General features: G+C 49.0%; 1 protein-coding gene across 4 annotated transcripts in view; it reads left to right on the top strand.

Moving 5' to 3' along the window:
* PNPLA7 (patatin like domain 7, lysophospholipase) overlaps positions 1–11,638 on the top strand; it is a 72,824-nt gene extending 61,186 nt beyond the window's left edge. For 2 of the 4 annotated variants that reach the window (XM_087879954.1, XM_087879955.1), the window contains 7 exons: positions 334–450; positions 3,507–3,655; positions 4,450–4,602; positions 5,930–6,040; positions 7,975–8,059; positions 9,272–9,375; positions 10,714–11,638. In XM_087879954.1, the coding sequence (XP_087736080.1) occupies positions 334–450; positions 3,507–3,655; positions 4,450–4,602; positions 5,930–6,040; positions 7,975–8,059; positions 9,272–9,375; positions 10,714–10,782 (788 nt within the window). In that variant the 3' untranslated portion in view covers positions 10,783–11,638. The remainder of the gene's footprint in view (positions 1–333; positions 451–3,506; positions 3,656–4,449; positions 4,603–5,929; positions 6,041–7,974; positions 8,060–9,271; positions 9,376–10,713) is intronic. The other 2 variants (XM_060684605.2, XM_087879956.1) reach the window with 1 other exon arrangement.
* The last annotated feature ends 394 nt before the right edge of the window (positions 11,639–12,032 follow it).

The following is a 12,032-nucleotide window of genomic DNA, read 5'->3' as shown; positions in this document are numbered from 1 at the left end:
GTGTCACATGATCCCCCTTTTGCGACCTTTTGACTGGCAAAGTTCAGATTCACTTAACCACCACGTTACTAGCTGAAGAACTGCAGGGATGCTCTTAACAGCCACGGCAAGGAAAGTCGTAAAATGGGGGGAAAACTCACTGAGCAAACGTCTCGTTTAGCGACATGAATTTTAGGCTCAATTGTGGCCTTAAGTATCACGAGCGACCCATAAGAATTATGACAGGAGGAGAGGATGGGCCGACTGAGATCTAACCCTCCATGTTGGGAACGAGGGTAGCTGGGAAGTTACCACAGATTTGTTATTCCGGATCTATTCTTCACCCCTTCAAAGGTTGCCTGTGGCGTTACATCAGGGCCAGCATGTCTCTCTCCGGTTACTTGCCTCCTCTCTGCGACCCCAAAGACGGACATCTCCTAATGGACGGTGGTTATATCAACAACCTCCCAGGTACTCGGGGGATTCCTGTTCCTTTGACATGGGATTCTTGTCCGTCCATGAATTCCTGCAGCTTCACATCCAGGAAAAGCCAAATGGACAGGTATAGGATAGGTGGTACCTGGACCAACAGTAGCAGTTGTGAGAGGGATCTTGGAATCCTAGCGTTGTGGCCTGTCGGCCACCGGCCCCTCCAACAGCCGAATCAGAGGAGGAGGAGGAGGAAGAGGAGTGGGAGTCAGGATCAGCATCAAAGCAACCTGAGAGGTCCGAGGGGGAAGAGGGAATGGAGCTGTCAAAGAGAGAGAGAGGGAGGGAGGGAGGGAGAGAGAGGGAGAGGCAGAGGCAGAGCCTGGGCTGTCTGTCAGCCCTCAGATGGAGAGTCAACAGCCCCCAGGTCTGGAGGTGGCTGATGAGGAGGAGGAGGAGGAACAGCTGGGTCCAGTGCCTGATGCAAGGATGTGCAGAAAGCAGAGGAGAGGAGAGCAGTGGAAATCTATGGGCCGGTCCTCGGGACGAAAGAGCCACTGCTGCTAGCGAAGCCCCACCCTAGCTATGGGGATAAAGATCTCAGAGCTCCGAGGGGGAAGAGGGAATGGGACCGGAGAGAGAGAGAGAGAGAGAGGGAGGGAGGGAGGCAGAGCCTGGGCTGTCTGTCAGCCCTCAGATGGAGAGTCAACAGCCCCCAGGTCTGGAGGTGGCTGATGAGGAGGAGGAGGAGGAACAGCTGGGTCCAGTGCCTGATGCACGGATGTGCAGAAAGCAGAGGAGAGGAGAGCAGTAGAAATCTATGGGCCGGTCCTCGGGACGAAAGAGCCACCGCTGCTAGCTCTGGGGATAAAAGGTGGAGATGAGTAGATGTGGCAGACAACTATTCATCTTACAGACGGACGGACTTGTTAGCCTGCGGTGAGAGAGAAACTTTTTGTCGGAGCTGCCGGCGCTCCTAATAAAGGAATCTTTGAGTTCACTTCAGAGGATTTGTCGTGTTTGGGGAGCTGGGTCAGAACACCTAGCGGACAACGACTTCAGTTCTAGGTTGCATCAACACAAGGATAACATCAACATCACGTGAAGTGTTAGTACCGGGGTCTCCTGCCTGAGCAGGAGGTCGGACTAGAAGACCTCCAAGGTCCCTTCCAACTCTCTCTCTCTCATTCTGTGTTCTGTCCCAACTTCCCGCTGTGTTTGTGAAGGACTTCTTGTCGCTTTTTCTTGCTCCCTTCCCCCGCTGCGAAATAGACGAGGCCAAGAAGGGAAAATCCTTCATCCAAGGACATCCAGTCCCTCACACGGCTGGAAGCGGATTTGAATCCGGCTTTTGTCAGTTTGGTCTCCCGGCACTTTCTCGACGTCCACCGTGTTCAACCGTCCTCTATTGAAAAAAGAGGAGCAAACAAAAACTCTCGGTCGGCGCCAGCCAGCCGAAGCGCGATTGTTGTTTCTTTGAGGCGGAGTGGCATTGTGCGGAGAGCGGATTTGAAAACCGAGCCGCTAAATCTCTCGCTCCATCAACCAGCCGGGAACTAAAATGGCATTTTGTCGTGGCTGCGCTCTCCGGGCCTCTTTCAAATTTCTTTCTCGCTTTCCCTTGTCTTCTCACCCTCGCCTCCCTGAGGGGAACGCTGAGTCACTTCTCCCTTACAAAGAGCCTTTTCTTCCTTTTCAGGCCTGGGTTTCAATGGGGAACAGCAGGAACATGGAGGCCTCATAAATTGGTACCTGAATTGTGCTCGGAGGACTAGAAATTGGGAGAGTTTGGAGAAAGGAACTTTTTCCTGGCCGGCCCAGAGTCTTGTTTGAAATATTTGGTCTGGAGGAATTTAATTTTAGACCAGTTTGGTCTAATGGGGGAGGCGGTGGCTCAGGGGCTAAGACTCTGAGTTTGTCGATCGACAGGTCGGCAGTTCAACGGTTTGAATCCCTAGCGCCGCGTAAACGGGGTGAGCTCCCGTGACTTGTCCCAGCTTCTGCCAACCTAGCAGTTCGAAAGCAGGTAAAAATGCAAGTAGAAAAAATAGGGACCACCTTTGGTGGGAAGGGAACAACGTTCCGTACACCTTTGGCATTGAGTCATGCCGGCCACAGGACCACGGAGATGTCTTCGGACAGCGCTGGCTCTTCGGCTTTGAAACGGAGATGAGCACCGCCCCCTAGAGTCGGGAACGACTAGCACATACGTGTGAGGGGAACCTTTACCTTTTACCTTGCTCTAATGATTGAGACACCAGGAGAAAAAGTGGGAGACTAACCAAGGAGAGAAGCAATCTAGAACTAAAGAGAAGTTTCCTGGCAGTGAGAACAATTAGTCAGTGGAACAGCTTGCCACCAGAAGTTGTGGTTGCTCCATCACTGGAGGTTTTTAAGAAGAGACTGGACTTTTCTGGGATGGCACAGGGCCGGAATGGTGAACCTATGGCACATGTGCTGGAAGTGGCACACAGAGCCATCTATCCGGGCACACCAGCCGTTGCCTGTTGCTCTTCTGGGTTCTGGTGTGCAAATGCGCTGCCCCCCATGCGCGCACACACTCAGTGCCGAAAAGGTTCGTCAACACTGGCATAGGGTCTCTTGCTTGAGCAGGGGGTTGGACTAAAATAGGGGTCAGCAACCCACAGCTCTGGAGCCGCATGTGGCTCTTTCATTCCTCTGCTGTAGCTCCCTGTTGCCGGTCGGCTCCATGATTGATAGGGCTTTCGGTTAGGACAGGTAGAGGAAAAAGGACACCGCGCTAGGAGGAGACTCTATGGTGGGGGAACTGGACTTCCGGTCGGCTCCAGAATTGAGCGGGGCTTCCGGTTAGGACCTTTGTGGCTCTGAGTGTTTAAGGTTGCCGACCCCTGGATTAGAAGACCTCCACGGTTCCTCCCAACTCTGCGATTCTTTTCATCAGTGGTACAACTTGCCTTTAGAAGTTGTGGGTGCTCCATTCACTGGAAGTTTTCAAGGACGGCCACCTGTCTGACATGGTGTAGATAGGGTCTCCTGGCTGAGCAAGGGGTTGGACTAGAAGACCTCTGAGGTTCCCTTCCAACTTCCAACTCCCTTCTTCTGCTTCTTCCTGACAGCGGACGTTGCAAGATCCATGGGAGCCAAGATCGTCATCGCCATCGACGTGGGCAGCCGAGACGAGACGGACCTCACCAATTACGGAGACGCGCTATCCGGCTGGTGGCTGCTGTGGAAACGGTGGAACCCCTTAGTGGAGAAAGTGAAGGTGAGGTGGTTAAAGGTCGAGGACTAGCTGCAGTGGCTGGTGAAGGGAGGCTGCGCAAAGGCAGGTTGACTTCCCCCCGTTGGCACTAAGCTGGTCCTCTACTTACAACCCCTTTCGTTTAGTGACTGCTCAAAGTTACAACAGCGCCGAAAAAGACCAGTCCTCGCATTTACGACCACTACAACATTCCCCGCGAATCACGTGAAAATTCAGGCGCTTGGCAACCGGATTGTATTTTATGACGGCTGCAGCGTCCCGGGGTTGCGTGGTCTCCATTTGCTACCATCCCAACCGTGTTTGCTTAACACTTTCATGTTTCGTTTAATGACCGCACTGATTTGCTTAACAACTGTGGCCAAAAAAACCCCCCATCTTGTAACCTCCCGAGCAACTCACTTAACAACCGTCTTTGCTTAGGTACGGAAATTCTGCTCCCCATTGTTGTCGTAAATTGAGGACTAAGTGCAATGATATCTCTCTTTCTTTTTTTCTCTCTCTCTCTCTCTCTTTCTCTTTCTCTTCTTTTTCTTTCTCTTTCCCTTTCCCTCTCTCTCTTTCTTTCTCTCTCTCTCTCTCTTTCTCTTTCTCATTCCCTCTCCCTCTCTCTCTCTTTCTCTTTCCCTCTCCCTCTCTCTCTCTTTCTCTCTCTCTTTCTCTTTCTCTCTCTTTCTCTCTCTCTCTTTCTCTCTCTCTCGTTCTCTCTCTTTTTCTCTCTCTTTCTCTCTCTCTCTCTCTCTCTCTCTCTCTCTCTCTCTCTTTCTTTCTCTCTTTCTCTCTCTCTCTCTTTTGGGCAGGTGCTGAACATGGCCGAGATCCAGACTCGGCTGGCCTACGTCTGTTGCGTCCGGCAGTTGGAGATGGTCAAGAGCAGCGACTATTGCGAATATATCCGCCCGCCCATAGATCGCTACGGGACGCTGGACTTTGGGAAATTCGATGAAATCTGTGTGCGTTGCGGGGCTGGGAGGGACAGCAAAGGGAATGAAGTTGCGGAGGGAAGATACACGGCTGGCAAGGGAGGTGGCATTCAAAGCACCAGCCCAGGTTCAAAATTGCTGTTGTTTTGACACAAGCCAAGTGTCAGAAGTGACTGATTACCCCAAAAGGGGATTATTTGGGCATACGCTGGAAGGGTGGGTGGGGGGGAATGGAGTCCTTTCCCACTGCTTGTTGGGAATCAGAGATCCAGTTTGGGATGGCCGCTGGTGATTGATAGATAGATATTTATTATTATTTATTTATTGAATTTATATTGCTGCCTATTCGCCCATAGCGGCTCAAGGCAGCTTACAGAATATAAAACCACATTTAAAACAATAAAAAGGAACAAAAAGAATCAAATAAATTAAGATAGATAGATAGATAGATAGATAGATAGATAGAGATAGAGATAGAGATAGAGAGAGAGAGAGATAGAGATAGAGATAGAGATAGAGATAGAGAGAGAGAGAGAGAGAGAGAGAGAGAGAGAGAGATAGAGATAGAGATAGAGATAGAGATAGAGATAGAGATAGAGATAGAGATAGAGATAGAGATAGAGATAGAGATAGAGATAGAGATAGAGATAGATAGAGTAGAGATAGATAGATAGATAAATAGATAGGATAAGATAAGATAGGTAGATGGCTCAGAAGGGTAGATTGATGATAGACGATAGAGAGAGAGAGGATAGATAGATAGATAGATAGATAGATAGATAGATAGATAGATAGACAGACAGATAAATAGATAGATGATAGATAGATAGATAGATAGATAGATAGGAAGATAGATGTTGGATGGATAGATAGACGGATAAACAGATGATGAATAGAGACAGAGATAGATGATGAAGAAGCTACATAGATCGATAATAGAATGGATGGATAGCTAGCTAGATGATAGGATAGAAGATAGGTAGGTAGATAGACAGACAGACAGGTAGATGAGATAGAAGATTAGATAGAGAAATAGAGATTAGATGATATAAATAAGAGAGAAACAGATGATAGATAGATAGATAGATAGATAGATAGATAGATAGATAGATCTTTCTCCTTTCTCTTCTCTCTCTCATTTTGAGTAGCGGCGGACAGATGGATGATATATCATAGACTCATAGGATGCAGGGGCCTCAAGGCAGGAGACCTTAGACCATCCCTGTCCAATGATTGTCCTGTCTTATTTTTGAACACCTCAGGCCTAACTCACTCATGCACCCACATTTCTATGAGTTAATTTCCAACCCCCAGCAGCAGGCCAGGTCCCTGGCATTTTCCTTTCTTTCTCCTTCAGGAAGTCGGCTACCAGCACGGGAAGACGGTTTTTAATGTTTGGTGCCGGAGCGGAGTCCTGGAGAAAATGCTGAAGGACCGGCAGGAAGGTTGCCAGTCTAAGCCATCATGCGTGAGTATCCCCTGGCACTGTGTCTGTGTGAGAAGCCAGCTGAACCAAGACCTCCTTTTCGTTTTAAATTTAATTATTTATTTATTTTATTAATGACATTTCTTAGTGCTTAATAAACATCGTGTTATCCGGGTATTTAGTTCATTTAACAATAGTGATTACATTCTTAATCTCTACCCCCTTTCCCCCCCGCCCAAAGATTCTGTGTTTGACAGTATGCCGTGCCTTCTTTCGGTTTAATTTTTTAATTGCAAAATCTCCATTCCCACCCCACTCCAGGGGAAGGATACTGCAAAATCGCCATTCCCACCCCACTCCACGGGAAGGATACTGCAAAATCGCCATTCCCACCCCACTCTGGGGCCAGCCAGTGGTGATATTTGCCAGGTTCTCCGAACTATTCAAAATTTCCTCTACCGGTTCGTCAGAACCTGTCAGAACCTGCTGGATTTCACCCCTGCAGAAGGGGCAACAGCTCATTTTTAATTCTACGGAAATGCAGCCACTCAGTTTGGACAGGGATGCTCTCTCTCGACACAAAATGCTTCCAGTGGACAATTGCAGCGGTCAAACCCTCATAAGCGCCCCCCTCCCCCCGTTGAATTCTTTAAACCCTGGAACGAGACCTTCCTCTCTTCTTCCTCCTTTGTTCGTTGGGCCCCACGCAACTGAAACGCGGGTCGTTCCCCCGTCTTTGGCCTCTCTCTGAACATCTTAGCAATTGCTAAGCAAAAGCTGAGTCATCGCTGTTTTTGGACGTTTGGCCGTAATCTTGAGTAAATGCATCCAATTAAAGTAAGGAAAGTTGTGCTGGCGGTCGCGCTGTGGCACATTGATCCATCCAAGCCCCTTGCGGTTTTGTTCGATCGCGCTCTGCAGCCTAGCTGAATTGTCTCTCTGCCCTCTCTTGAAAGATTGAGGGGGCCCTTCGGCTGGGATTGTTTTTTCTCTCTCTCTCTCTTCTACTTCTCCTACTTCGAGGGTTGGCCTTGTAACCGCCATCACGTAAGGAGGAGGAGTACAGGGACCTCTTTTCGCCCGTTGGGTGCCATAGTCTCCTTCGTCCCTTTTTGAGATTTTTGGGGCGCTAATAGAATATTTGGAGCGCAGGGTTGAAGTGCAGAGTCCTTGGTGCTCTCTAAGCTGGGTGGTTTTCTTGCAGAGGTTTCGTGACCCAACTAGGTAACGTCACCCGTGCTAGAGGGGAGTGGGGTTTGAGAAGGGAAGGAGGAGGAAGAGGACTGCAGGGACCTTGGTGCTCTCAGCTTGATGGCTTTCTTGCAGACATTTCATTACCAAACTAGCTAACGTCATCAGTGTTAGCAAGGAGAGGAAATAGGTCTCAGGAGGGAAGGAGGGAAGGGCTGCTTTCCAGAGGCTAAAGAGGCAGCAGAGCTTGGAATGTCTGGTAGGCAGGAAGAGAGAAAAGTTTTTTTTTTATTTTTAATTTGATTTATATGCCGCCCTTCTCCGGAGACTCAGGGCGGCTTACAATGCGTTAAGCAATAGCCTTCATCCTTTTGTATATTTATACAAAGTCAGCTTATTGCCCCCACAAACTGGGTCCTCATTTAACCTACCTTAGAAAGGAGGGAAGGCTGAGTCAACTTTGAGCCTGGTAAGATTCGAACCTGCAGTAATTGCAGGCAGCTGTGTTAATAACAGGGTGCTTTAAACCACTGTATTATCAAGGCTCTTACTGGTCCCTCCCTCGCAGTTCTCAGAGATATCCACAGTTATCCAGATTGTTGCTTTAGCCTGGCAAGATTGTTGCTTTAGCCTGGCAAGATTCTGTCTGCGGGCGAATGACAATAAAGCTACGACTCAGAAGTAACTCCGCGTGTCTTTGTTTGTTTCTTGGGCCTGAGACCACGCCCGAGATACCCAGCAGTGCTCATTCTTTCTTCCTTTTTTTTCTTTTCCTCCTCTTTCAGTACGTGACATGCCCGACAACCTCTTTCACGGATTTGGCCGAAATCGTCTCCCGAATTGAACCGGTGAAGGCCATTATAGTGGATGGTGAGCAAACCGGAGGGAAGGGGAGGGAGGGAGGGAAGGGAGGGAGGGAGGCCATGATCAGTAAAGGAGAATATTCGTAGCTCAGGGTTGAAATGCACTCTGGTTTTCTTGAGGACGTTTTGTGACCCAAACTGGACAACATCATCGCTGGTCCAGAACTCCACCCAAACGTATAAACGACATCCCTCGTGGTGGACACTGGGGTTAAGTGTCGAACCTATGGCACTGAGTCATATCTGTGGGCTTGCGAGCATTGCCCCAGCTCAGCTCCAATGTGCATGCGCGCACCAGCCAGCTGATTTTCAGGCCTTCTGGACCCATCGGAAGCCAGGAAATGGGCCGTTTCCGGCCTCTGGGGGGATGGGGAAGGCTGTTTTAACCCTCCCCAGGCTCCTAGAAAGCTTCTGGAGCCTGGGGAGGGTGAAAAAACAGGCCTACCGGGCCCATTGTGCCATCGCGTGCCAAAAACGGGGGGGGCCAGGGAGGGGGTTGCACGCGCATGAATGGGGGGAGGGCGGATTGAATTATGGGTGTGAGCACGCACAAGAGAGACCCCCCCCCACGCTCCCCACGCTTTTGGCACGCGACGGCAAAAAGGTTAGCCATCACTGTCCTCTATTACGATCGGGATCGACTTGTGTGTTAGACATACAGATTTCCACACCTGGAACATCAGTTCATTTCATGCGGGTAAGTCCTCGACCTACCACCACAACTGTGCCCAACATTTCTGTCGTTAAGCGAGACATTCTGTCGTCGAGTGAGCTTTGCTGACCGTTTTACGACTTTCCTCGCCACCGTTGTTTAAGGGATTCATCGTGGCCATTGATAAGTCAGTGACCGGGTTGTTAAGTGAATCCGGCTTCCCCGTTGACTTGGCTTCTCAGGTGGTCGCAAAAGGGAGACGCTACAACGGTCATAAATTCAGAGCCAAGCCGCTGAACGTTGACCACGTGACCGTGGGGGATGCTGCAGTGGTCGTAAGTGTGAAAAAACGGTCACTAAACGAACTGCGATAAGTCAAGGGCTACCTGTATTATTTTTTAAAAAACAAACAAACCAAGGATGCTAATATTTTGGATAGTTGCTCCTATTTCATTCGCTAGAAGAAGCCGGTGGCCCTACAGGCAACCCAGTATGAGGATGCCAGTTTAGCGTTCTCCTTCCGATCTTGATCCTGGCTTAAAACAAACCGACTTTTCTCCCGTTCAGACGAATCCGACTACCAGACCGAATACGAAGAGGAGATCTTTGACATCCAAAAAGATGACTACGTCAATTTCCTGAGTAGCCAGACGGAAGAATATTCTGACTCCGTAAATATAACCGTATAACTTTTGGGGTTTCCTGTCAGCTCCCCCCCCCCAATTTCTCACCCCCGGGAGTGGGAGTCATCTAGTTTGATTTAAGAAGGGTTGAATATTAGATCTCTTGCAGGTCAAAGAGCCGTAGTCCTTTTCTTTTTCTTTTTCTTTTTTCTTTTTTATTAAAGAGTTTTACAAAAAATTTTACAAATATTTCTCTATCCCCCCCTCCCTTCCTTACCCTCCCCTCCACCCCCCGAACTTCCCGGAACAAAATACAGGGTGTAACAATTAACAATCATATACTAAACTAAGTTTTTCTTTTTCTTTTCTTCTTGTTTACAGTTTTTATTAGTTTACAATATAAAATACAAAAGGACGGAAGCAAATAGTAGGAAAAATAGAGGAAGGGAGAAGGATAGAAAAGAAGGGGGAAATGAAAAATAAAATGACTTCCAGACTCCCTCTGGTGCAGTAGAATAAGGCAGTAACATCCAACCTCAATTTATTTTATTTTATTTTTTTTACTTTTACATGACAGTATTAACTAGCCATTTCTAGAACAACGAATCAGTCTAATCAGTAAAACCTAAAATCAAAGTTTCATTTGGTGCGATTGTAAATTGAGGCACCATATGACCGGTCCTGATTTTAGTTTGGCCTAGTGGCTAAAAACACCAGGCTAGAAAGCAGGAGATTATGAGTTCAAGTCCTGCCTTAGGCACGAAAGCCCACTGGGTGACTCTGGGCCCATCACCAGGAGATGGTGAGTTCTAGTCCTGTCTTAGCCATGAAAACCAGTTGGGTGACTTTGGGCCCATCACCAGGAGATGGTGAGTTCTAGTCCCGCCTTAGGCACGAAAGCCAGCTGGGTGACTCTGGGCCAATTACCAGGAGATGATGAGTTCTAGTCCCGTCTTAGCCATGAAAACCAGTTGGGTGACTTTGGGCCAATCACCAGGAGACGGTGAGTTCTAGTCCCGTCTTAGCCATGAAAACCAGTTGGGTGACTTTGGGCCAATCACCAGGAGATGGTGAGTTCTAGTCCCGTCTTAGCCATGAAAACCAGTTGGGTGACTTTGGGCCAATCTGCCTCTCTCAGCCCAACCCACCTCACAAGATTGTTGTTGTGGGGAAAACAGGGGAAAGAAGGTGTGTTGGACATATCCACCGCCTTGAGTTATTTGTAAAAATAATAAAAGGCAGGATACAAATCAGTCGATCGACATGACGCTGGGCAGTCACCAGATTTGTACGGGCCGGAGACACCAAACCATAATATCTCAGAATGCCTCCGCGAGAGGACCCTCCAAAGCCCAATCAAATAAAAATTTCCTCTTTTATCTCCAGCAGGATCAAGAAATCCGGCTGCGAAAACCTACCCGCGGCGACTCCGAAGACAGCCAACTAACAGCATAACAAGACCGACTCTTACAAACCCATCTTGGCCCACCTAGCTTTCTCCTCCCCTCCTCGTTGCCAACTTCCTCAGCAGAGGAGCTGTGGGCGCCTCTCCACTCCCCTCCTCTTCCCATTTCTTGGTCTGAAAACCAAGGTCCCCCCCCCAAAAAGTGATTGGCATCCGCTGATGGACCGTTCCATCTTTGCAAAACTCTCGGCGTCTGCCGAAACTTTGGACGGCGACTTTGGGATCCGGGACTTGCGCGAACCGAGAGGGGAAGGGGGCGAAAGGAATATGGAACCCCTTTGGCACGAATCTGGGTTCGAAGGACGAGGAGGGAAGCGGAGGCCGGACTCTTGGCATTCATTCTTCAGCCCACTCGCCGGCTTTGACCCGGGCACCGGCGTTGCCAAGGGGAACGAAAGGTTTCCCCGGGGGGAATTTGCAGCTAGCGTAGGGGACGAGTTCTGCTCCACAGCTCAAATGTTGGAGATGGAAGCCATCTGCCAAGGGATGGGGGTGTGTGGGGAGTCGTGATGACAACAGCAGTGACTTTCACACAAACATCCGTTCGAACGACGCTGCTGAGGCTGCCGAACGCACTTTCTTGGGTTCCTGCAAGAGGCTGTTTTTTTTTTGTGTGTGTGTGTGTGTTTTTTTTAAAACCTTCCTAAAAACTTCACCGGAAAACCTTCAACTTATTTATACCGGCATCCCTTTCAGTTCATGCTCGCCTCTCTGCCCAAAAAACGGAGCTGTGTTATTATACTGCCAAATCTCTCTCTCTCTTTTTTTTCCCCCTCCTCCTCCTCTCCTCAGGGGTTCTTAAAAGAGAATAATAATAATAATAATAAAAAAAAGCTGGAAACCGCATCCTGGCGTCCACTGTGGGTCAAAGGCATCCGTGGGGGCATTCTGCGTTTTGCAAATTGATCCGGAGGAAGGGATGGTATTTGAGGATGGGGGAGGTACTGATCGAGATACCGGAAGTCCTCAACTTACGGCCGCAATGGAGCCCAAAATTGCTGTTGCTAAGCGAGAGAGTTCCTGTGCGTGCGTTTTCCCCATCCTCCCGTTTTACGACCTCGCTCGCCGCAGTCGCTGCAGTTGTTAAGTTAGCCATACGGTTTGGAAGTGAATCTGTCTCCCCCTCCCCCATTGACTTTGTTCGGCGGAAGGTCGCAAAATGGGGATCGCGTGTGACCCCTTCAACCGTCGTAAATACGAGTCAGTTGCCAAGCACCTGAAGTTTGCTCACGTGACCGTG

Source organism: Pantherophis guttatus, chromosome 16, assembly GCF_059756535.1.
Source record: "Pantherophis guttatus breed Tessera chromosome 16, ASM5975653v1, whole genome shotgun sequence".
Lineage (NCBI taxonomy): Eukaryota > Metazoa > Chordata > Lepidosauria > Squamata > Colubridae > Pantherophis > Pantherophis guttatus.
Note: the sequence above shows the minus strand (reverse complement) of the source record. Positions and strands in the feature narration are given on the sequence as shown.